This window comes from Festucalex cinctus, chromosome 15, assembly GCF_051991245.1.
Source record: "Festucalex cinctus isolate MCC-2025b chromosome 15, RoL_Fcin_1.0, whole genome shotgun sequence".
NCBI lineage: Eukaryota > Metazoa > Chordata > Actinopteri > Syngnathiformes > Syngnathidae > Festucalex > Festucalex cinctus.
In genome coordinates this window covers 17,692,223-17,717,341 of record NC_135425.1, presented here as the reverse complement: position 1 = coordinate 17,717,341, position 25,119 = coordinate 17,692,223, and the positions used below count along the sequence as shown (strand labels likewise).

General features: G+C 42.1%; 1 protein-coding gene across 3 annotated transcripts in view; it reads left to right on the top strand.

Annotated features, from left to right (window-relative positions):
- Positions 1 to 2,049: 2,049 nt before the first annotated feature.
- The window catches only part of LOC144002189 (leucine-rich repeat transmembrane neuronal protein 4), a 134,506-nt gene continuing 111,436 nt past the window's right edge, over positions 2,050 to 25,119 (top strand). For 2 of the 3 annotated variants that reach the window (XR_013278683.1, XM_077497183.1), the window contains exons 1-2: positions 2,051 to 2,859; positions 12,356 to 13,914. Coding sequence is in view for 1 of the 3 variants with exons in the window: in XM_077497183.1 (XP_077353309.1) it covers positions 2,856 to 2,859; positions 12,356 to 13,914 (1,563 nt within the window). In the remaining 2 variants the exon portion in view is untranslated. Of the gene's footprint in view, positions 2,860 to 12,355; positions 13,978 to 25,119 lie in introns of all 3 variants that reach the window. The other variant, XR_013278684.1, reaches the window with a different exon arrangement.

The following is a 25,119-nucleotide window of genomic DNA, read 5'->3' as shown; positions in this document are numbered from 1 at the left end:
CTTTTCCAAATCACAGTGGTACTGTTACCAATGGAAACCTTCTCTTGATAGATAAATGACTTAAACTGAGAGAGACTTGTATGTTGTCATGACAACAGAGGAGAGGATTCTCTTGTTCTTTCTAAAATTGACCAGGAAGCAGATTTTTTCTTTCTTTTTTTTAATATCTTAACTTGTTGGTGCAAAAGAGAATTTGTTACATTAAAAACTCTTTTTGAACTGTCAGGTCGTACTGGGCCAATGTCTTAGATTACAACTGTACAGTACTGGAGGTATGGTTTAGTCATAAATCGAGTCTAGCTGTGAAAAAAAAAATGCCATTACTTGCTTAAAAATTGTTTGTCTGTATCGATGACTGTTAAGTTACCCATGAACAAGACAGCAAACTTAAAACTTGTGCATCCCATTACTAACGTTTCTCCTTGCTTGTCGACTTGCTTTCTGTGTTCTGCAAGTAAAATAAAAGTCACAGTGTAAATTACATTTCCCATTAAGGGATTGAAAAGAGTGCCAGAATAAAATGGAGTGAAAATATAATAGAGTGATGGTGTATTGACCAAGGACAAAATCCATGTCTGCCAGGTCTGTAGTCAAGTCCACCTTTGAGTGCTTTTCCTAACATGGTTTCTCTGTGCCCTGACATGGCTTTCTACATAGTTTTCAGGTTGGTTGTGTGCGTGTGTGTGGGTGGGGGTGGGGGGTGCTCATGAGGATGTTGGAGGGACAGGGTGGGTTTTAATTACACAACACTTGAGTTGAATTTTTAATGTATAAAAAGTTTATTTAATTTATCAAGTCAAGTCATGTTCTAGTCCCAAAGGCCCAAGTCAAGTCTGAGTACACCAGGTACGAGTCCAAGTCCAGATTAGATCTACAGTAAACTTTAAAACAAAAAATACTATTTTTACAACCACAAGATTAGTGAAATTTCATCAGGCACGGCGAGTGGCCATTGTCAATGCTGGCAATCTGAAATTTTATTTGAAGTTTCTTTTGAAGAAGAATGTTAATTTTATGGAAAATCAGTTGAGTCCACTCGCTACAAATATTCTACAAGACTTTTACAGGTCCGAGGCAAATGCAAATGAGGCCGAGACAACAAAAAAAAAAAAGGCATCAGGTCTGGACTTAAATCCAAGTTTGGATCCACTACAGCCCTGTTGTCTGGTCAACTTCCTCTCTGAAAGACGAAAGCAGTAATATAGTGAAAAGACAGGCAAACATAACTATGAGTTTGCACTAAATACTGTTTCTAAACAATTTGGCCTTATTTGGGTTACAAAAAAAAATAAAAAATCTCAATCATGCCAGAATTAATAAAACGCCAAATCTAATGATACAGTTTTGCACAGCACTGTAGCTTGAATCTAAAATTAATCGAGAAAGCTCCTCAAGTAGAAACAATATCAAAAACCGTGTGCCAAAAATATAAATACAGTGTTCCCTCGTTTTCCGCTGGGGTTAGGTTCCAAAAAATACCCGCAATAAATGAAATCCGCGAAGTAGTTAGCTTTATGTTTTACAACTCTTATAAATGTTTTAAGGCTCTAAAATCCCCGACCGCACAATTTATACACTTTTCTCATTGAGGCATTTACATGTTCTCACATTTCTCTCTTGTTCAAACATTGACAATGTTCAAACCATAAATTTTATAAAATGGGTATATTACTGTAAAAAAAATGTGCAAAATTGCACTTAAAAAAAAAACGCGATACAGCGAGACCGCGAAAAGTGAACCGCGTTATAGCGAGGGAAGACTGTATAACATTTGTTTGTGACATAAATGCGTGCAATCAGAGGTTAAATGACAAGTAGGTGGAGATTAATTCCAAATACACCCAAACTCTCAATACAAGAAGGAAACGATATAGAAAATTTGAGTTCCCTAATCAAATAAGTTGGAAAGACAAAGACAAATGTGCGCACACATGGACACGCCAGATCTGATGAGGTGGAAAATCATCCCCCCCCCCCCCTAAACTGTTTCCCCCATCTGTTTACGTTATTACGGCACATAAATAAGGATATTAGTCTGGCGTGACATTAAGAAGCACCCTTGTAGATTTTTACCGTCAATATTGTCCGGATAATGTTTATTCGGATCCACTTCGAGGGGACGACGTGCGCGTGCGTTGCGGAGCCGCCAGAAGAGGGCATTCGGATTCTGCCTGGTTAAAGTTGCTCGGGGATGCAGACGCACGCATTAACAAGAAACGTCACGCCGATTGAACTGCGTGTGCGAGGAAGGCACGTGGACGAAAACAGGTGCATATTTGGATATTGGATTATTTGATGAGTTTTTGCGTTGACTTGTGGAGAAAGCGGCGTTACTTTTGCTCTGTGCGCCGTGGGCGGTCTAGACTGAGCATCCCTCCAGTCAGACGACACCGAGATTTTGCCCTGCACAGGAGAGGAATCTAAAGGCTGCTTGCTCTATTTTTTTTTTGGGGGGGGGGAGAAAACAAATCGAATAATATTACGTTAATTGAGAGGCTCTGCGACGGGGTTCGTGATGAATCTTCAGGTGCATGAGGAGATCGCCACGGTCCACTTGGATGGGACTGCGCCTGCTGCAGTGGGCATTTCTGTTTGGCTCCAACTTGGACGCGGCTGTTGTTTTTGCTGCAAAAGCGTGGACGTGGAATTTTGAATTGGGATTGTATAAAAAAAAATCAATCGAATCATCCTAAAGTGGAGGTAATTGTGCGCTGCGTGCACATTTGAACCGGACTGCACACCCAGGAGAGCAAGCGGGGGCAGGTGCGCTCAGACCCGGCTTGTGAATTAGGACGATACCTGTTATTGGACATGCGGATCACAATCCATTAACTGGACTTGACAGATACGCGGATATGGGTAAGCATATTCTTTTTAAAAATGAGCACATAGTTTATATTGGCCTATATAGCAAGGAAACCGCTATCTTACTAAATTACAATGCATTCTGGCCCGAATCAATTAGTAGCACTAAAAGCGAATTCAGAATTCACTGTCAAAACGTATTCAAGAAGCTTTAAGAACGAGTGCTGAATCCTGTGCATTCGTTTTCAGTAGCAGCGCTGCAGTGCACTCACCTCCCCATACACCCCCCCCCCCTCCTCCTCCTCCACCCCCATTTGGCTGTAAGGTTTATTACAGACTAAAGGGACTTCATTTGTAATTTGCAATCCTGTGCACTCAGTGACAGAAGCCCAAATGCTGTGCATTGCAAATTAGTGTATCGTTGTGTTTGCCCCCCCCCCACCCCACCTTCCTATCCTGACCAATTTGAATGGCTGGCTCACTGACATGGACCGGAGTCACAGGAATGCTAATCACATCAATGTTGGAAGCCAGTCAGTGTTATAAAAGCGTGGCTCTCCGCTCAATCTAGGCCAGGGTGTCTTTTAATCTGGTAGAAACAAATTTATTACCCGATTGTAGCACATCGATGATCCAAAAGTGTGCCTGTCCATGACTTTAAAAAAAGTCTGTTGCAGTTATATATAATATACACACACACACACCCTTACTCTGATCTCTTGATAATATATTCTGCTCACGCACACACATACTACACGCACTAACTTTTACACTATGTATAATTAGACCTTGTTATCCATCATTTGCCTACACAGTAGTATAATCAGTGGTAGCCTAATCTCCCCCAGCCATTGGAAACTAGTAGTCTGTTCACTGGTACTGCTATGTCATTAATTGTAAGGCAGCGTGATATATTGACCCACGGTGGGTTTCTGCACCGCATCAATATAAGCAACAGCAGCACGCGCGCAAAACTGCACTGTATGGCTCTCGGAGCTTAAATGCAATTTATGTGCGACGAAAGTCACCCGAGGGTGAATCATGGTAGCCTGCCTTTTTTGTTTGTTAAATAGTGTGTCAGAATGTTCATGGTGGTGAAAGGCAGTTTTATGGCAGCGAATACAAGGTAGCGTATCCTCACATCGAACGCAAGAGTGTCACAATCATGCAGTTTTCATATGGTTTCCCTCAATTATTTGATGATTACATGTGTAATTATCCACCAGTGGAGCTGTCTGTGATGTTTCTTCATTAACAGCATGCGACACGCTTACGTTTCATGAACATTGTAATGAGAGATCTGGCCAGAAATGTTACCAAAAGGGCTTATAAGCAAAGCATATTTCATCAGATTTGATCTTTTAGCTGCCCGTCTATCAAAAAATACCTAAATTCTTAATCTTATATGATATAGTGTTCATACTGTTGGCTATGGCTTGCGAGCAAGGTCAAATTAGGTCAACAACAGACAACAGATGACCTTCTTCTGCCTATTCTGCATCCAAAAGGCAGTCTTCTTGAAATGTCAGGTGAAGATATTGGAGCAGGGGTCACTCACTGGGTCCCTTAAGAGCAATATCATGTCTTTAATATGCACAAATAAAAATTGTATCCCCCCAAAAAAACTTTGTCAAATGGCTATGAAAAGTTATGAGTGAGAATCTATTGCAGAAACGAGCCGGTCATTCAACGTTACAAGATGTGTCATTCCACTTCTATTCCAACGATACCCAGTTGGACCTGCCATGAAAGCCCAGTGATCCCAGCAGCATCAATGAGCCCATAACTTGCCGTTCACATAATAACAGCTCTATGTCACAACATGTTCTTAAATTTAACAACAATATAGCTAAAGTCGCTTTAGTTTGGGTCCCAAGAGGCATCTAGCTCATTTTGTGCGTTCTCTCTGAGCATGAAACTGCAAAGGAACCTACTTTAATTCACCCGCCATATATCACATAATGTGGATTCCCAAGCGGAAACGCTTAGTTTGATTCTGTAAATAGCTCTTGTACTTCAGTTTTGATGAATCCGAAAACTAAGATCTGAAGTAACAAAGAGCAGAAACAAATACAAGCTCTAGGGATGTCACGATAAGGGCAATATTGTGATATCGTGATGTTAAAACTGCCACAATATCGTCATCGTCATGTTCACAATATTTAAAAGGAACACATCTGTTAAAAAAGTCAGGTTGATTTCCATTTGTGCAGTTCTAGCACCCTCTAGTGGCTATTTTATTAGTGCAATTAAATTTTCATGAGGGATGTTTTGGCCTTCTATGTTTAAAATCTTTGCTAATTGTCAGATGAAGGGGAACCAAATTTGCTTGTGAAGCGATCAATGTGTGCTTGCATTAGCAAGTAAGTGCTTCAATATTTTTATTAGAGATTGTAGGTGGTTTATATGCATTGCTGTTATGTACAAAAGCACAATATTGTGCTCTTTTTTTTAGTATGAGCTCGTTTTTTGTTTTTTTTACAATATTGTGACCTTTTTTTAAATATCGCCAATACCCCCACAATATCGTGATAATTATCGTATCGTGACCTTCATATGGTGATAATATCGTATCGTGATGTTTGGATATCGTTACATCCCTAACAAGTTCATGATAATGATCAAACAAAATGTTCCATAAAGACAATGTAATTAATGTTTGTATGATAAAAAAAAACAAAAACAAAAAAAAAACATACAGTGACAAATATGATGTATGTTTTGTGAGATGTGAGGACAAAGTGAAACAAAATCCTTCAACGCGCCATTCTTAGCTTTTACTAATTAACCTTCTTCGTCAAAGAAAAGTATAACAGGAAACATGAAAATAAACAAATATTGGCTCAACTGCATGTACACTCTAGACTTGCACAAAACTCACCAATGCAATCATCCACAATGGCGGTATCCACCCATCCAAATTGGGAGCCCAGAGCTATACCAGTGAGCTATAATTCTAGGATGCCAACACAGTTGACCTTATTTGGACACTCAGGTCAGGTTTTATGTAAAAAGGTGACTTGAAAGACAGATGAATGAACGGGATGTCATATTACTATTATTATTGCTGTTGTGACCATAATCCATGCCATTTCACTTGTCGTAACAAAACATTCTATCCCTTCTGACTGTCCTAACTCCCACTACTTGCGTTCTTTTATGGGTTCTCTCCCACCCGGCCGGCACTCGTGTCTCCGTCACAAACGTCTTAGGTCACAAACTGTTTGCCGGTAACAATACAATACTTGTCACACACAGTGGCAGTCAAATTCCACACATGTTAATTGGTCTCGTCATGAAAGAATGAAAACTGGACATGTTCATGAACTTATAAACCCCCCACAGATCCCCACCCAGAACGTAAAAAAAAAGTGTACATGTCCGGGCAAAAGAGGACGTTTGGTCACCGTGATATAACCGAACAACAAATGTTTTTTTTGTTTTTTTGCTCTGCATTAAGACTATCCTACATAACATGATGTGACATGACAGTTTAACATGACAGTGAAGAGGACTTTACAGACCAGCCCAACTCCCTTTAGTTGAGTTAAATAGACACGGTTTGACATCAAAAGCAGCATTCTATAATCCTCACATCTGAACTTTGAAGCATCCAACCGGCATTGACATTTGGTTACAAACCAGCTGTTGTGACACAAAAGTCAAACATAATATCCTTCAGACAGGTAATGGCCATGGAGTTGTTGTAGCTTTTGTAGTCCTTGTTCTGTACTTGTACATCTAGCTCATTAAAGGCTTCAAACTACCTGTGATTGATTAAATTGTGCTTTTAGGACTTGCCAGACAGTGTATTTATTTCACATATTGATACACATGCTGTAAAAGTAGGTGTGCCCAGAACACAAGATCTGATTTTTATCCACAACATTCAGGATGATAACACATTATTGATTCATTCTTCTCACACAGCATCTCAAATATGACTTAAATAATATTGAATGACCACATAAGCAACGGCATGCCTCTTTTCAGGCAAGTGAACGTTCCAGTTTGCATATACTAATTATATATATTATACCATGTATGTAAAATAATTTAATAGGTGTCAATGATATGCATTTTTTTCACTTTTCACGCAACGAGAATAGTAGGGGTCCGCTGTATTGTACTTCCACAGACTACTGCTGTGTTTACATACATTCATTAAGGTCCAACTAATTGACTGACTGGCGTGTGCACACATTCAGCCCACTTTAAAGTATAACTAATGTAGGTTGGCTTCCTTCTATTTGGGCAGTATTTAAGAGAACATGTTTTTTGTTTTTTTTTCACCTTAACCGGATATTTCAGACTCCCGCCAGAGGCATGAAGTTGTCAGGAGATCAGAGGAAGGATCAAAGGAAAGAAAGAAATCCAGCACCAACCAGACACCACCTACCACCCAGTACCAAAACCAGAATCTGTCACAAACCCCAGAAGAGAACATATTGTAAATTATCATTTAATTGGTGATTTTATTAGTCATGTAATGTATTGAATGATTCACATTTTCCCCATTATATACCTCGAATAAATGTGTACAAATTTCTATAGCTTTGGCCGTTAGCAGATACTCGAATGGTGCTTCAATATTAAATATAATAATTCAGTACTTTTTATGCAAGTAATTCCGATTCTGAAGTTTGTTTTGTGAAAACTGAGTTTCGATGGGGACAGAGAGCGAACCGTGTGGCTTGTTTATTTTTGTTATTCTCAGTCTTATTATCACTTCACCTGCATGGAGCTGTTACTATCAAGTGAAATCAGGAATCAGACAAGATTGAAAAGCAAAACACACTTGCCCTCTTGTATGCGTGTGTGTGCAGTGTATTCACAAAAAAACATTCTTGCTGTTTTCCAGTCTCAGTGAAGTGAAACAAATTGAAGGGCATGGCAGACAATTGTTTTATATCAACAGTTGAAATGGTTCTCACTTGGCAGGCCTTGTCATCATCCCAAAGATAATTGGAGACTAATAGTTGGTCGCCTGGGCAGGGGTTCTCTGTGTGATCGTCAGTTTCACTGTGATGTATATGCAAAATGACAATACTTATAGTTTTGTCGCTGACACCAAATAGCACTTGTGCCCCCACAGTGCAGCAGTTAGTGAGCCCATACGCGAAGCTGATTAGCCACATTTGCTTTTTATTAAAGGGATGCAGTAAAGTGCACTCATTGTCTCCATGTGTTAAGGCTGTAAGGGAGAAATAACTGTCATGACAAGGGCAGCAATGGTTTAGCGCTGTACTGGTTTGCCTTTAAATGAGGGTCACCAGATTTTCAAAATCAAAAACAGCGACACTACAATTTTGTTGAAACTCAAATATACAGTCAATTCTCACCAAGAACGATTTAGACCAAATTTAATCTCTAGTCGTCTAGTAGTTGTGCTATCACTTTTGCTAATGACAAATCTATCTAGGTTGACAGTTTGTCAGCTATGCACATTCTACAACTTTTTTGCTCTGTTCCGGCATTCGGAATCTGGCTGTGACATTTATCACCCGCATTGTAATATGGAGCATATGCCGCCAGAAAAGCTCAGTTTGCATTGAGTTTGACCGGCGACCGCAGCATTTGGCTAGTAAGGACAACATTTCCCATGATTCTTAGACACATTAACGGGAAGTAGTTCTAGTAGATTTATCAGTTAAATTCCTTTTTAATTGGTTTATCATATTCAAATGGCACAAACAATTGGCTTGCTGACTTTACTATTAAAAAATAAATTAACTGCTTAATACATAAATAAATGAATAACATAACGGGAAGCCGGGACGGCACCTGCGTAATAATGGGACGAAACAATGGGGCGGGAAAAATCTGCCTGGTCTCGGGACACAAGACTTGTGTTTAAACAGGACTTACCTGTACAAAAGTATGGTCACCATATTTTAAACACAATTTCAAAATTGGAGTATCCATCTAAATTAATTGTAGACAGACAACCAAACTGAATGACAAAGATAAATGAGTATATGCCTGAATATACAGTATTACCATATTGAATGCTAAATGTCCTGAAAGATATATTCGCATTTTAAACGGAGCTGAAAACAAACGTGAAATAGCTGAAATCAAACATGAAGTATAACAAATGTAAAACAACTAGTAAAAGTATGACTTTGTAGCAGTGGTTAAGGACAGGCTGCATGATTTTAGTTGGATTTAAAATCTAACAAAGGTGCATCAAATAGCTACAGGAGAAGAACAAAGCTATGGAGAATAGTACATTAGGTAAAGGGTAATAGGGACACCTTGGAGGGTGACTTTTGCACCTTGGTGAATGCCATTAGAGGACGCATTAGCGCACAGAGCACTCATTAACCACATAAGGTTTCAGTAGGTGGAGGGAGGTATCTTATGAGGCATCATTAGTAGAATGAATAAGAAGGCAGTCACATCTGTTATGCGCATGGGAAATACAAGCAATTGAGGGTTATCTGCAACCTCATGGGATTAAAGTCTAAATTGAAAAAAATAAAAGTTTTAACGGCCCACACACACGTTCCCACACGCAAACTTGTGTATTACAATTACTTCACAATCCACATGGGATCTCAGTCTTACTCTGTCGTATTTTAGAAAGCATCGCAAATAACATGATTGATGATGTATATACAACTGTTCCCTCCATCTGTGAGGTATGATGAAAGATTCTTCTGAAAATAATGTTTCTCTCTGCATTGCACAAACGCATCCAACACACATATGGGATACGCAGATGCTTGGCTAGAAACAAAATGGCTATGTTAGAAAGCATATGTTCAATCATGCCCCTCGGCTATTCTATATTAGAGAATTATCGCTGACAAATCCTGCAGAGATTATGCCGAAAGTGAAGCCATGAACGCTGTCTAGTGGTAGTATCCATAAAGAATACAGGCTCAAGCAAGGTCATCAACCTAGTCTATATTGGTGTTAAACATGACCCATTCGTTTGAGTGAGCTAACATGTCCAGCACGGTGCCTGAAAACCAGTTAAATGTATGCCCACATCCTCATATTTATATCACCCTTTGATAATAGTGTGGAAGGCTATCCTCGAACACACCATAACCCCACACCACCTTCTCAAGGGGAAATCAATATATTTTAATGACAGATCATTAGTGACTCCGTAAAGAGGAACAATTTTAATGCAAATGACTTTCTCCCCTCTGAACAAGAAATGACATGACATTATGCCACTCAACACTTTACTGGATTTTTATTTCACAGTTGTGAAGCAAATGTCTAGCCTCTCCATGAATACTTTTTTTTTTTTTTTTTAATTAATATTATTATTTATTTTTTAGCATTTTGGAATTGAAATTGAACCACCAAATTTCAATTCAATCTTAATATTTAAACAGAAATTCATAACACTGAGAACACATTTTTTGTTAGGTTATGTCTGGCAGCTGTTTGTAAGCAACTGGGTGCAGATTCCAAAGTTGAGCTCAGTTTGTCTTTATCACGTCAAGTTTCTGAGATATAGGATTCCCGTTAACTTACAAAATATGACATAAATGTGCATGAACTAGTTCCATCATTGCATTCTGAAAAACATTAAGTCCTGGAAAAAAACTGTACAAAATTAACAACATAATTTATACTGGGGTGGAGTGGGTGTGTGCATTTCCAGGCAGTGGTTTGCCTGTAACAGCACCCCTCTCTGTCTAGCTAACTGTGGCTTGGAAAGCACTAGGTATAATGTACATGAAACGTACCCTGCCTACTCATTCTAGCACAATCATTGCACATTGAAATGCATGAAGTCCTGGAACAAACACAAAAGGATTTATGGAGGTGGTGCATTTCCAGGCAGTGGGTTGCCTGAAACAGCACTCCCTAGCTAACTCTGGCTAGGACAGCACTACATGAAACTTGCCCTGCCTACTAATAACATCATTGCACACTGAAAAGCATGAAGTCCTGGGACAAACACACCCCAATCTATGTTTTGGGGGTGGGTTGTATGTACCGTATTTTCCGCACTATAAGGCGCACCGCATTATAAGGTGCACCTTCAATGAATGACATATTTTAAAACTATTTCCATATATAAGGCGCTACAGTAGAGGCTGGGGTTACGTTATGCATCCATTAGATGGTGCTGTGCTAAAGGGAACGTCAACAAAACAGTCAGATAGGTCAGTCAAACTTTATTAATAGATTACAAACCAGCTTTCTGACCACTCCATTCACTCCCAAAATGATCCCAAAATGAATAAACAGCTGTTTTATTATTTTCTCTGAGGTAAAGTATTGGATATTAGCTAGCGATCCAAGATGGCGGAACCTTCAGCGCATGCGCGTCACCGATCGTGCAGGGTCACCGATGACAGCGAGACCTGTTCCGGCTCAATATTGATCCATATATAAGGCGCACTGGATTATAAGGCGCATGGTCAGGTGTGCCTTATAGTGCGGAAAATACGGTACATGGGGGAAAAAAAACAAAAAAAACATTGCTGGTTAGATTCCTAGAGCATTTTACTGGCTGCCCTCAGTCTTCCCCTGATTAAAATGTGTCTACTGTGGACACAAGCCACGTGCCACAAAGCAAATGCAGAAGACCGTCAATTGCCTTCAATGTTGTCTATTAGCAGCTTATTCTTGCCTTTGCATTCAAATACAGCTTAATTTTCTCAGCTTCCTATCAAACTACAATAATGGCAAAGAGCTGTGACCATTCCAATTTGTATATATGAGAAACAAAACAAACTGTGATTCCCCAATGGGGTCTATAGGGAAGGGGAAATTGTAGGATTAGGTTTGAGAGAGTGGCGCTACAGCAAATGTGATAAAGTAATCAACACTGAGTGGATTAACTGAAGAAAGGATTTCTCACAAGCGGTGAATGCCAGCCATACAGATATATTTACAGGTAACCGACACAGGCCATGAGGTGGTAAAGGCAAAGTTATTTATTGCTACAAATAATTTGAATCGTGGCAATGATGTTGAGATGGTAATAGTTGAAGCAGAGAGGTCTTTGCGAACGTGGATGTGTGCTTGAGACAAACATTTGGGCAATCAAGCTACTTTGTGAGTAATTTTGTCATTTGAGAAACTTTGTAATATGTGTGAAAACAGGTGTACAATCAACAGCATGACCTTGAAATCAATGGTAAGTGGTACTTCATGTATATCTTGCTTTTCCACCTTACAAGGGTCTCAAGGTGCTTTAGATTCAACTACTCATTCACCTACTGATGACACAGCATCAGGAACAACTGGGGGTTCAGGATCTTGCTCAATGATTTGATGTGGTCACAATGGCAAAATTATGTTCCTAGTCCGTCCCTGCATGTAATATGGGGGCTCGTCCGGGAACTGAGGTAGCCATGGAGTGTATGGGAGTTGGTGTGGGTTTTGTGGTGTGTACGTAACATACTGAACTAATTTCGTAGTCAAAAACTAAATGTCCACTTGTGAAGCGGAGACCTGTACATCTTACAAACAACAAACCCTTCATATTACTGTTAAACGTTTTCAATTTGTTCATATTCAATTGTATACTTTATCTTATCTGATCTTTTTTCTTCACTTTCCTTCCATGCAGGCTCTGCTCTGCAACGTCGTTGGATAATATTCCAACTGCTGATGCAGGTGTGGCTAGCAGCAAGCCCGGCTCAAACAGAGCGTCCATGCCCAAAGAGCTGTCGCTGCGATGGAAAAATTGTGTACTGTGAGTCAAGTGCATTTCGCGACGTCCCCAAGAACCTCTCAGGGGGTTGCGAAGGCCTGTCGTTAAGGTACAACAGCCTCATGAACCTTCGAGCCGGCCAGTTTGTTGGCCTGAACCACCTCATCTGGCTTTATTTAGACCACAATTACATCACAGCTGTAGATGGGATGGCGTTCCAGGGAGTTCGCAGGTTAAAAGAACTGATCTTGAGCTCCAATAAGATCACTTCACTTCACAACACCACCTTCCATCCTGTGCCCAATTTGCGTAACCTTGATCTGTCATACAACAAACTGGAAGTGTTGCACTCAGGGCAGTTTCAAGGACTACGGAAGCTTCTCAGCCTTCACGTACGCTCAAATTCGCTAAAGATCCTTCCATTGCGTCTCTTCCAAGACTGCAGAAATCTTGAGTTTCTTGATCTGGGTTACAACCGCCTGCGCAGTATCACTCGGAATGCACTTTCTGGCCTAGTCAAGCTCACGGAGTTACATCTGGAACATAACCAATTCTCCAAGATAAATTTTTCACATTTCCCTCGTCTCTACAATTTGCGGGCACTTTACCTACAGTGGAATCGCATTCGCTCCATGAGCCAGGGCCTAACCTGGATTTGGGCTTCCATCCAAAAATTAGATTTGTCTGGGAATGACCTGTCAGAACTGGATCCTGCTATTTACCAGTATTTGCCCAACCTGCAAACCCTCAATTTGGACTCTAACAAGTTAACCAATGTGTCCCAAGAGGTGGTTGATGCCTGGGTCTCTGTCACGACAATTAGCTTGGCTGGAAATGTTTGGGACTGCGGTCCGACCATTTGCCCTCTTGTCTCTTGGCTGAGAAAATTTAGGGGTGCAAAAGAAACCACTATGATATGTGCTTCTCCAAAGAAGGCCCAAGGTGAGAAAGTGATGGATGCTGTCGAAGCTTTTGGTGTTTGTCAATCAAACCAAGTCACAATGCTCACTGCAAGCATTGCTCCCACTGCATCCGTCTCTGAGCAGCCTGAACACCACCCAGCAATTTTGGCTTCACCCACTCGTTCTGGAAAGCGAGCTGAAGGATCTATCAGGGGCCCAACTTCATCAGCTGTTACCCAGCCAGCGGCACTTCCTCCAGATCAAGATTTGGAGCCTGTGTCCTTTCATAAGATTGTTGCAGGAAGTGTTGCCCTTTTTCTATCTGTTGCGATGATCCTATTGGTGATCTACGTGTCGTGGAAACGCTACCCTAGCAGTGTGAAGCAACTGCAGGAGAATTCATCAACAGCCCGCAAGCGGCGCAAGAAGTCAAAGGAAACAGAACGTACTTTGAGCTCTCCCCTGCAGGAGTACTATGTGGACTATAAACCCAACAATTCAGAGGCCATGGATGTGCTTGTCAATGGAACCGGAACCTGCACTTACACCATCTCAGGCTCCCGAGAATGTGAGGTATGACCCACACCACCGCCACTCGTCCTAAAAAAAACTCTGTCCACAGGGAAACGACCAGAGGTAATTATTTACTCTGCATTGAGTATTTACTTCAAAATCTGAACCACAGAAAAAGGAAATACTGTAGTTCAATGATTCAACAACGCTGTGTTTAAATGGCCACGACAACTCTTGCATGATTCATGTTTGACCGGAGGTGATAACTTCATAATGACAACTGTAACTCAATATCGTCGTTAAGATGGCAGCTTGCTTCCCCCACCCCCTGTGCAAATCCCCTCCCCCGCCCCACCTCCCCTTTCTTCTCTTCTTCTTCTTCTTCTTTTTTTTTTTTTTTTTTTTTTTTTTTTAGTAGTAGGCTACTGATTATCTGATATTGGCAGTCTCAGAGGTTTTACGTCAGGGCTCATCAAAGGCCACCTCTGAATAGTCCATTGCTTGTAAGCCGTTTCTTGACCGTTTCTCTCAGACCAAGGTTTCTGACACTGAGCAGCACATTTTATTTCCCAAAAATGTCTTGAGATTTAATTGTATCCTGCACAGACTGAAGTACCAATAATGGTGTGTCGCTTGATATCACTTCTTCAGCAAACCTTTTCATTTACTGTGATCAGCAGAGACACATTGCTCCCATAGCTCAGACTTCTCCGACTTAGGGGAGGGAGAAATAATCGATTTTTTGTTTTAGATGGATCGTGATGCAGATGTAATGCAGTAAATGGTAATCAAATCATGAGTTGGTGATCGTCCCAACCCCACTATATAGTTTTAAAAATGGCTTTTGGACAAGAAGGGTATTGCTATTGTATTTGGTGTGCATGAATGGCACACCAATTGTTTTGTTTGATTGTTTGATTGATTGTTTTCAGGAATTTTGGTCGCTCTGAGTGAACTTGTATCATTTTGACACTGTTGTCCTCTTTATGTGAAATGTTGGAAAGACTCTTGTTTGTACAAGATTGTTCTATAAATTCTATTGAGAACGGGGTCTCTGATATTAGTATTTCCCAAACTTTATGGTAACTTTGAAATTTTATTGAGCCAAGGCATATATCTTGCATTAGAATAATGTCCGTGTAGTAGCTACCTTTTTGCCAAAAATCATCAGATAGTGTGGCTCAATTTCCAAACATATTTACACATGATATAATGATCATAACTGATGAATAAAAAAAGGATGACATATTCCACAATTGTATGGTGACTAGAATCCACCTGGGAACCAAATCAATATTAAGAAAAAAAGTCTTCTTCTGAGGTTGTGATGAAGAATCCAAAATCCAATTTGAATACCACTATGCGCACTTCATGAGCAGTCTTGGCATGACTGCCAAAGGCTCAGTTTCAATTCACAACATAAATGTCTCAATATCACTGCAAGAATCGTACTTTTTTTTTTAATCTGTCAGTATGGCTCCAAAAGAAAGTGAAAACTGCATGCGATAGCGTTATCCCAAGACTTTAGCTGCTTTGAAGCACCTCATTCTCGGATGTGATCCTGCCGACACCATGTAGAAAAAGACGGAAGTGAGGCGGGAGAGAAAGAAAAAAAAAAAAAGCTATAGATAGCCTATAAGAGCCTGCTAAACCAAATTGGCTGCCACATCCCACAATACAAAGCAGGTTCCAAAGCATACAATATTTTATGAAAAAAAGCCTAATTCCAAGTGATTTGCTTATATTTATTTATTTATTTACTTATTTTAATCAAGTGCATTTTCATTTTTTTCTATATTGTACAATATTTCATTTTAACCAGACACAGATTTAAAACTAAATTGCATAAATATAACTTGCTGGAACACTTTAATTGTATTTCAATGTTTTCCAATGGGAATCACTACCTTGGTTCACAAACGTATGCAGTCACGGAACAGGTTCAATTCATGAATTCATGTTTTTTTTTTTTGGGGGGGGGGATTTCTGTTTTTATCTGTCCCACCGAATCATCTTTTACCACTGTGGAGTGTAGACGTCAACTATCAGTCAGCAGTCCGCAAAGTCTCGAGTTTATCTCAGACTGTGCTCTGATCTTGTTTCTACATTTAGTTCCCCCTGTACAGACATAAATCATTCGGCGGCACGTGCTCACCCACCTCACAGCCCCTATGTCTCCGCATAGGCTTGTGGCTGGAGTGGTTTAAATCTGTTCATCTCTCCTGAGTGGGAATTGCTTATTTCTGCTGTCTTTGGTCTACTCTTTCATTTTGATTTGGCGCCTGACTCACCTAACCTTTCTCTACGTGATTATCTTCTGTCAGACGGAAAGTTCTCTTGGCATGAATTTGGGTATGTCAGACAAAGAGAAAAGCCTGTCGTATAACATTTTTATCTTTCCACTGATATCGTTCTATTATTCTATCTGTATGTACTTTGACCAGATGATCAGGTTCTGTGGATTGCACACAAAGGGCCATTAATGAAGTCTTGTGTGATTCTTATCAACTTTCACGAACTACTGTGGTTCCCTGTTTGTTTGTTTTTTCAATTTCCACCATTTCCTCTCTAAACACAGTAACTTACATTTTCCTAATGACAATATTTCACATATCTATGATATCAATTGAAAATGATAAAATGGTGCATTGGAACTGGCAATCGGTGGAGCGCGGCCCTTGCTTGCCATTTGTAAAAATGTATTCTGTGTATCTAGTTTTTACTTCGAGTGAAACTCAAAATGTACAGCCATTTTGGCCAAAGCCATGTCTAATATAAAAATATTGCCTTGGTGCCATGTTGTGGCCAAATAAATTTGTTGATAGAAGAGGGGAAGAGCCTCATTTAGTCAGCCTTATGAATAGAAAAACATTCTCGGATGTCATCTTGTGGTATCTTGGCAATTAAAAATCTAGATTTTCACCATTCCTAACAGGGGTTCGACCCCATCCACTGCGAAGAGTGGGGTCCTATTTGCAACTTTCTGATAACATATTTAGGAAATCACTGTTTGTTTTACATCTTTGCTCAGTCTTAAAAAAAAATCCATTAATAAAACAACAGATCGACAGCAGTCAAGCCATCAAGAAAAAATGCCCTTGACGAGTCAGTACAGTCATAAAAATCGACAAACTGTCTTGTCCATCCAGATAATGTCAGCTATTGATGTTTTTGGACATGATTTGACAAACTTTTTGAATACATGGTCCAGTTTGTCCTGATCTATGTTTTTGTTAGACTTCAGATTTGCAGTGGTGATGGTTTGGCACTGGAATGGCTTATTTCTACTTTATATTTATTTATTTATTTTTTTATTTATTTTTATAAACCTATGTTATGTTGTGGTGAGACTGGGCCCTCTACTCATAGGGTCTTGGTTTTGATTTAGATTTTGAGTCATCATTATTTCCTTCTCTTTCTTTTTTCCCAGTGAGCTAAACATCGAGTTTTACATTCCTGCTTGGCTTGCTTCCCTGCACTTGGGTCCACCTTGCTTCACCTCCACTCCACCACACAGAAATCCTGAGACAGTTAGTCTTGAATCAAACCGCTGAGGGACCTTCCCACGGATTTTTACAATCCATCTTGGCTCAGTACCGGACTGAAAAATGTGGAAAGTGAACCATGTGCAAATGAATACATGTTTCTAATAAAACCATCCATCCATCCACCCATCCATCCATCCATCCATCCATCCGAGTTGATAGAAAAAGAATAAACAAAGTGCAAGCAGTTTGGTGAAATTCTACATATAAAATCAACACTGTAAAGTGTTAACTTTTTCAGTCAGTCACTTTCTCAAGTCAAAGGTCAGCGTCCGATTGGTAATTAATTGGGGCTAAAAAAAAATCAACACAAATACTGGGAAGCAAGCCAAGGACAAGAAAGCTCACTATAATTTCTCGGAGATGCTGCACTCCTTAAAGTTGGATTCGTCAGTCTACAATTAGCCGTGTGGGAGACATCAAACATGCTCCCGCTTGAGAGAACATCTCTCTCATACACTAATCCTGTCGGTTTCACACTGGTTCCATGCCACTGCTTCCTGCACCTCACACTTTGATCCATGCTTAATGAGGACGTTAGCTCTCCAATACAGCAATTAAACTACCTAGGAAAAGAATGCTGTATTTTTTTTTCCCCTTCCACAATGACTAACTTTTTTTTTTTTTGACTCTTGTTGCAACCTAATGCATTTAATTCATCCAACCAAATGCTTGTTGCGAATTGCGCTCGCCTGTTTCACATATGTCCCTTGTCTGTTTCACAGACTGCAAATCGCTTCACTTGCTACTGCTCTTCATATCTTGTTAGAGACATTGGACAGATTGGCATAAAAATGGCACAGTTGTCTTTATTTTGATGAAAATGCTTAAGAACTGGCCTATAGGAAGGGTAGAAAACCTAAGACAATCATCCGTCCATCCATCCATCCATCCATCCATCCATCCATCCATCCATCCATCCATTCATCCATTTTCTTGACCGCTTATTCTTCACAAGAGTGGCGGGGGGTGCTGGAGCCTATCTCAGCTGGCTTTGGGCAGTAGACGGGGTACACCCTGGACTGGTTGCAAGCCAATCGCAGGGCACACAGAGACGAACAACTAAGCTCACACACAAGCACACCTAGGGTCAATTTGGAGCGCCCAATTAACCTGCCACGCATGTCTTTGGAATGTGGGAGGAGACCGGAGTACCCGGAGAAGACCCACGCAGGCATGGGGAGAACATGCAAACTCCACCCAGGAAGGCTGGAGCCCGGACTCGAATGAATGTGACTGAGATGGAGCTTCATCCATGTTGCATTCATAAAAATAGAAAGGTTTTAGCTAACGGACCTCAGATGGTAACAGGAAGTGAAGTTCCGAAATGTAAATCATCAATATTTTCTCAAATCAAGTAAGGTAAATGACAACAAATTTATTAATTCAATTAATGTTGACTGTGCTCAAGTATTTATTTGTATTATTATATTTGGTTGTACAGTTCACAGTAGCATTTTAGCATATAGCATTTTCCCTTAACGTCCACAAAATAAATGGCAATTTTCTATTCTTCTAATTTCTAATCTCTAGTTCCTGATCGTAAAATGGCTCCTCACAAGGGTCACAGGGGTGCTGGAGCCTATCCCAGCCGGCTTCGGGCAGGAGGCGGGTTACACCCTGAACTGGTTGCCAGCCAATCGCAGACATTCGTTATACATTACATGTTAATTAAGTCATGTTTGATATCGTTTATTGAATCTGGCGAAGGTTTGGGGGGAAACAATTGTACACAAGAATAACGTTGCACATCGCTTGATGAAGTGAGAGGGTTTGAACTACTGACACCAAATGACCCCTGTGCTACAATCTTAATTTGTCACATCTGGTCCAGCGTGATTGTACCCAAAGCACGAGACGTGTCGAAAAAGTTATGAGCCCTGACATCTTATCCTGTGAAACCAACCACAAATGTAGCGTTACACTAAAATATGAAACACTACCTCTTGATCAGAAGTGACACGGATGCGGCATCGAACCAGTCAGCAGCTAGCTCGTTAGTAGGTAGCATGGGAAGCATTGCAGACTACATCCTCAGTCAGTGCTCGTTCTTGTCAAACATCAGAAACAGATGGACTCACATGCCCCAGTTACAGAGAATTCAAATCAAAGTCCTTTGTTTACACAATGCTTGATGTACTGTACTAGCAGAAAGCCCTGTCAAGCTATTGACAATGGAACAAAAACAGGAAGTACACGACAGACTACCAAAACAAAACAAATAGCAGTGTCAAATTTCGCTTAACAGAATAAATATTTTTTGCATGGTAATCTACATCAGCGGTCAAGTTTTATTGTGTTACGGATACATTTTGAAGAGCTAGCATAGAAAAAAATAAAAACTAATTATTAAATAGTCAATCACCATTACCTTGGTGGATATTGTAAGATTAAATAGTGCTGACTTACTTAAGATCAACTGAGGTGATTTTTTTGTCGTTACTGCAAGTTAAGTCAAGTTAGATAAGGTGCCATATAGGCATCATCACACAGCAGCCCACTTCTACTAATCATAACGCACATTTGATATACATGAATAATAGATGATGGTTTGAATTTGAAAATGTTTTAAAACTTTGAGGCATAATTTTCACCAAAATTTAGGTCTTGCGTCATTTAGAGCAATTGTACTTAAAGGTACCAAGTGTCTAGATATGGTACATTGTACTGTAAATATTCCCAGATTGCTTTAAAAGTTGGCAACTGCCAAGATTATGCCTGTTAACGAGAGCCACCACATCGTTACAACTTCTGTTTTCGCTGCTCCTGTATTTGGTATTTTGTATCTGATTGTTTTTATTTTTATATAGTCAGGAACCTAGTTGCTGCTAGTGGGCTCGAGCATACCACACTATACGACACTATACTCAATAACTCCTTAAGATCTATTTCTAGTGGGCACTAAGCATCAACACTTGGTGTTACTGCATGCTAATTAGTCAATTTTCTTGACGCCGTCCCCTGTGGTCGGGCGGGGGTGGTTCTGCCCCCCCCCGTTGTCTGCTCGGTGGCGGTTGCGTCTTGGCCGCTCCCTGGGCCCCCTGTGGGGTGCGGTGTTGGGGTGCTTCCCCTGGTGCCCGGGGCGGTGCCGTCCCGGCGCGGTCCGCTGCTCCGTGCCCGGCGGCGCGGTTCGGGGTGGGTGGGCCTCCGGTGTGCCCCGTGGTTCCCTCTCCCCTCCCCCTTCCTCCCCCCCGTCGCCTCTCCCTCCTCGCCTCCTCCCGCCCATCCTCCTCTGCCTCCCGGTCCCTTTTCCCTTGTCGCCCTCCCTCCTCCTCTCCCCCCCCGCCTCCTGCCCTGCAGCCGCCCTTTCGCCTTCTTGTCGTCTTCTCCCCGCTTCCCCCGCCCCCCCCCCCCCTTCCCTGTCTGCCCTGCGGCCCCTCCCCCTCCCTCTCCCTGGGCCTGGGGCTCCCTCCCCGGCCCGGGCGTCGGGCTCCGGGGGCCGGGCGAGGGTTTGGGGCCTGCCCCACTCCGGTATAACTCCTGGCGCCCCGGGCGGGCTCCGGTGGCCGGTGGGCTGTCCGGTAGCCCTGCTGCGCTGGCTGTCCGCCCATTGTGGTGCCGGGTGGATGAGGTGGGGGGCGGCAGGGGGTGGGGGTGCTGGGGGGCGGGCGTGCCACCTACACCCGCCGGGTTGGGTGAGGCCCCGCTGGTCGCTCCTCTTACTCACTTCACTAGCTTGCACTATACACTTTGTAAATATACACATAGGGCACACAACACATTTCTTGGTGGGGTGGGGAAGGGTGGAAACACCGTCTTCACCCTTCAACTCCCCTCCAATTTTAATGCACCTCACGTCCAAGGGGAGGGGTGAGTTGGGGCGGGGAGCCATCAGAGGGGATGGACTGCAGTGCCTGGCAGCGCTGTGGTCCCCCCCACTTGTGTCCCTGCCCCACCACTTTGTCCCTCCATTCCCTTTTTTAATGCACCACACATATACATATTCATTTTTTTGGGGGGGATACGGGTGTGTCGGAGTAGGGGAAATTTTTTCCCTCTGCTCCGACTCACCTGCTCCCAATTTTAATGCACCACACGCACACACTTGTATATACACTGGGTGGGGCCACATTCACGGTGTAAGGGTAGAGCTCGCCAGTCGGCGAGCTGGCGGACTCAGTAACAGGGTTAGGTGTCACTAGTACTCTGGCGTGACGACCGGGGCCTCTCCCCACCGGGCTCGGTGTTCTGGTGTTCCGCCTTCTCCCCTGGTGCTTCCTCCTCTGCTTCCCCCCTCCCGCCGCTGTGCAAATCTCGCGCGGCTGGAGGTGGGGTGGGCACATCTTCCCTCTCTGCGCTGCTGCCCGGTGCCGGTTTCCGGGGGGGGGGGGGTGGGGGGGTTCTCGCGGGGGGCCGGGTTCGCGGGGGGGGGGTGGCGGCCGTCGGGGGGGGGCGGCTTGTTTGGGGGGGGGTGGAGGTATGGGTGGGTGGGGGGTTGGGTGATGGGGGTCGGGGTGTGTTCGGGGGTTTGGGGGTCGGGGGTGGTGGGGCCTGGGTCGTGGTGGATGGCGGGTTTGGGTGGGGTGCGGGGGGGTCGTGGGGGGATGGGGGCTGGGGACCGGTGGGGCGCTGTGGGGGCCCGCTGGGCCTCGTTCTGCGGCCTTGGGCTCGGGGGTGTGGGCCGGGGCTGGGGCGGGGGTGTTCCGGGTGTCTGGGTCGGCTCGCCGACCGGTGTCCGCTCGGGTGGCTTGGGGGTGGCCTTGGTGCTGCCGCGGCCTGGGGATTCCGGGGGGGGGGGGGGGGGGGGGGGGTGCTCGCTTTGACGGTTGACGGCTTCTTTCTTTGGTGGTGGTCCTTATGCATGCCAGATCCGTCGCACCAGCATCTACTGAAACTCAACAGAAGTACCCTCTCCCTCCCACAGCCCCTTGAATCAGTTGGTGCTGGTGTCTGTGGTTCTCACTTTGCTTTATCTATCCTTCCCTCCTTCCTCTCTTTAGTTTTTCCTCTGGTCACTTGAGATCTTAATTTATTAGAAGTATGAGGTTTCTGGGGTTGGCATAAGACTCCGGTTTTGTAACCACGCAGGAGGGGTCTTGTTGGTGCTGGACTTCACTTTGATGGATTGGATGTACTGGCTTCTATTGATCTCACTCTGTCTTATCGATCCTTCCCTCCTTCCTCTCTTTAGTTTTTCCTCTGGGCTCTTGAGATCTCGCTAAATTTGCTGGAATTTAGAGGCTTCCGGGGTTGGCGTAAGACTTTGATTTTGTAATCATGGGGAAGGCAGGAAGTGTTTGGTCGGTGCTGGATGTCACTTTGATTTACCTTTCTTTTCTCTTTATTTCTTTTTTTTTCTGACCTTTTCTCTGGTCTCCTGACCATTTAAATCTCACGACTCTGGCAAGATTCTGAAGTACCTGGTTAAGGCGAAGGGTAATGGGATATTTATAAGGTTTTAGGTGAATGAATGAGTATAAATTTATACGTATTTGCACGCACGCACACGCACGCACGCACACGCACGCACGCACACGCACGCACGCAAACGCACACGCAAACGCACACACGCAAACGCACGCACGCACGCAAACGCACGCACACATACACACATAAAAAAAAAAAAAAAAAGAAAAAAAAAAAAAAAAAGAGAGCAATGATGACAAGACGTTGAATCGGTAAGACTACCGAATGAACAATTCTGAGCTCTTCAAAAAAAATAAAAAATAAAAAAAAAATAAAAGTTGGCAACTATACTGACAGAATTGAGTATAGGTCAGTGACTTTAACAAGCAAAATAGATATCCAGCCACACGAGGTTAAAATGTGCGGGGCGGGCAAGTGATTGTGGCCCATGTGGGATTGGGGCAGCCATTTCAAGAGGATGGAGCAGTCGACAGGCGGACAAGCGGGGCCGACAGAAGGCTGAAGAAATGAAACAGCCAGTCGGATTTGACAGCCAGACAGGCAGGCATCAGTTCACAGGCCACTGCTCATTCACGGCTGTCCATTCTCTGATTAGTGAAAGCACCCCCCCCCCACCGCCCCTTTTTTTTCCGCTAATGAATGATGATGGGTTAAAAACTGACACATTTCATGTGCAACTTGATATCAAATAAATCAATGAAGAAAATGTGAGGCTGCAGGCAATGTAAAGCGATGATATCTGAGTTAAATCCCGTTCTCAACTTTTTTTTTATTTTATTTTTTTATTTTTTTTAAATCAAATAGTTTGTGGATGAAAAGTCCCAGTCAATTTTAACCCGATATTACCTGGGTTTGTATGGTGCCACATTCTACAGAGCTGAGCTAACTAGTGTTGTTCCGATACCGATATTGGTATCGGCAGATGTGCCTATACTACATTAAAACAGTGGTATCGGTATCGTGACTACTCACCAGTAACATGCCGATACCATTAATTCCAACACTAATATAGGATTTTAGATGCAGCATCTTGTGTCTTGCTCGTGCACGATGTTCGCTGGTATGTAACATGATCACTGCATGCCGATCTAAGATATCCTATTGGCCCTTGAATGCTTTGAACCAATAGTAGGACAGCTTTTTCACGTTGAGGAAAAAAACTTTAAGTGTCGGTATGGTGTCGGTATCGGCCGATACTGCAAAGCTGGGTATCGGTATCGGTTGCCAAGAAACGGTATCGGAACAACACTAGAGCTAACACTTCCTTAAATAGTTAACCATTTATAACAACACTATGAGTGCAGAGCACAGCTGAAGATATTCTTAACAACCTGGTTAGTGTTCGGTTCACTCCCAGAGTGTTAAAATAATTCAATTATTACATAATTATTTTATTTATTTATTTTTATTAATTGCAAGAAGACCCATTCCAAAAAATAGCTTTAATTACATTTATGCTACTTTTTGATAAAATAAAAATAAAAAATAAAAATCATCAAAAAAGTGACAGCTAAGGTGAATATTCACTTTAAGTGAGCCATCACATGAAAGGCATATGTGTTGTGAGGCAGGACCTCATCCAACTCACGACCACTTTGGGTCACAGTGACCCATTACCATAACATTCCAATTTTTGTTGTATAGGCTGTAATACAGAAAAAAATATGAATTGCCGGATAAACAGATCCTGACTTTCGACTGGACATTTGTCATCAAACTATTTTTTATTTTTATTTTTTACAATTAAAAAGGCCAATAACATTTTTTTTAGATTCAATTTAGATATAATACATTTTAAACTAAATTAAAACCTATTAATTGCATGTAGGACATATTATGAAACGAAACCAAATATCAAACTGCACTTTAACCTACGGAGGAAGGTGAACGTAATCAAGATTGAGCACAATTTCACTACTATAATTACATAGCTCAAAGTGGTGTGATAGGAGGGGGTACATGATCTCTTTATATTATAATGGAATGTCAAGCATGGATTTTTTGCATCTCTGGTTGAGATTCTGTTCACAAACAAAATGCAACGGCAGCAGAAATCAGACATCAAATCACGAGAGGCTCTGAAATCTGCTGCCAGGCTTTTGTAGTGTACACATAAAGAAATCAGATGAAAGGTTTTTGGTAAGTGCAAAATATCAAACGTCATTTTCAGTGCCTTTTACGCATATATTACTCATATATATATAGTAGGAATGTTTTGTGTGTGTCTATATGTGTGCTTGATGGATTATATTCTCCACCTACCTGAGTTTAATATTCAAGCATCCTACTATTATGTCCAGGCCGTTGAGAACATATGCAAATGAAAGCCAATGAATGGATAAATGAATAAATC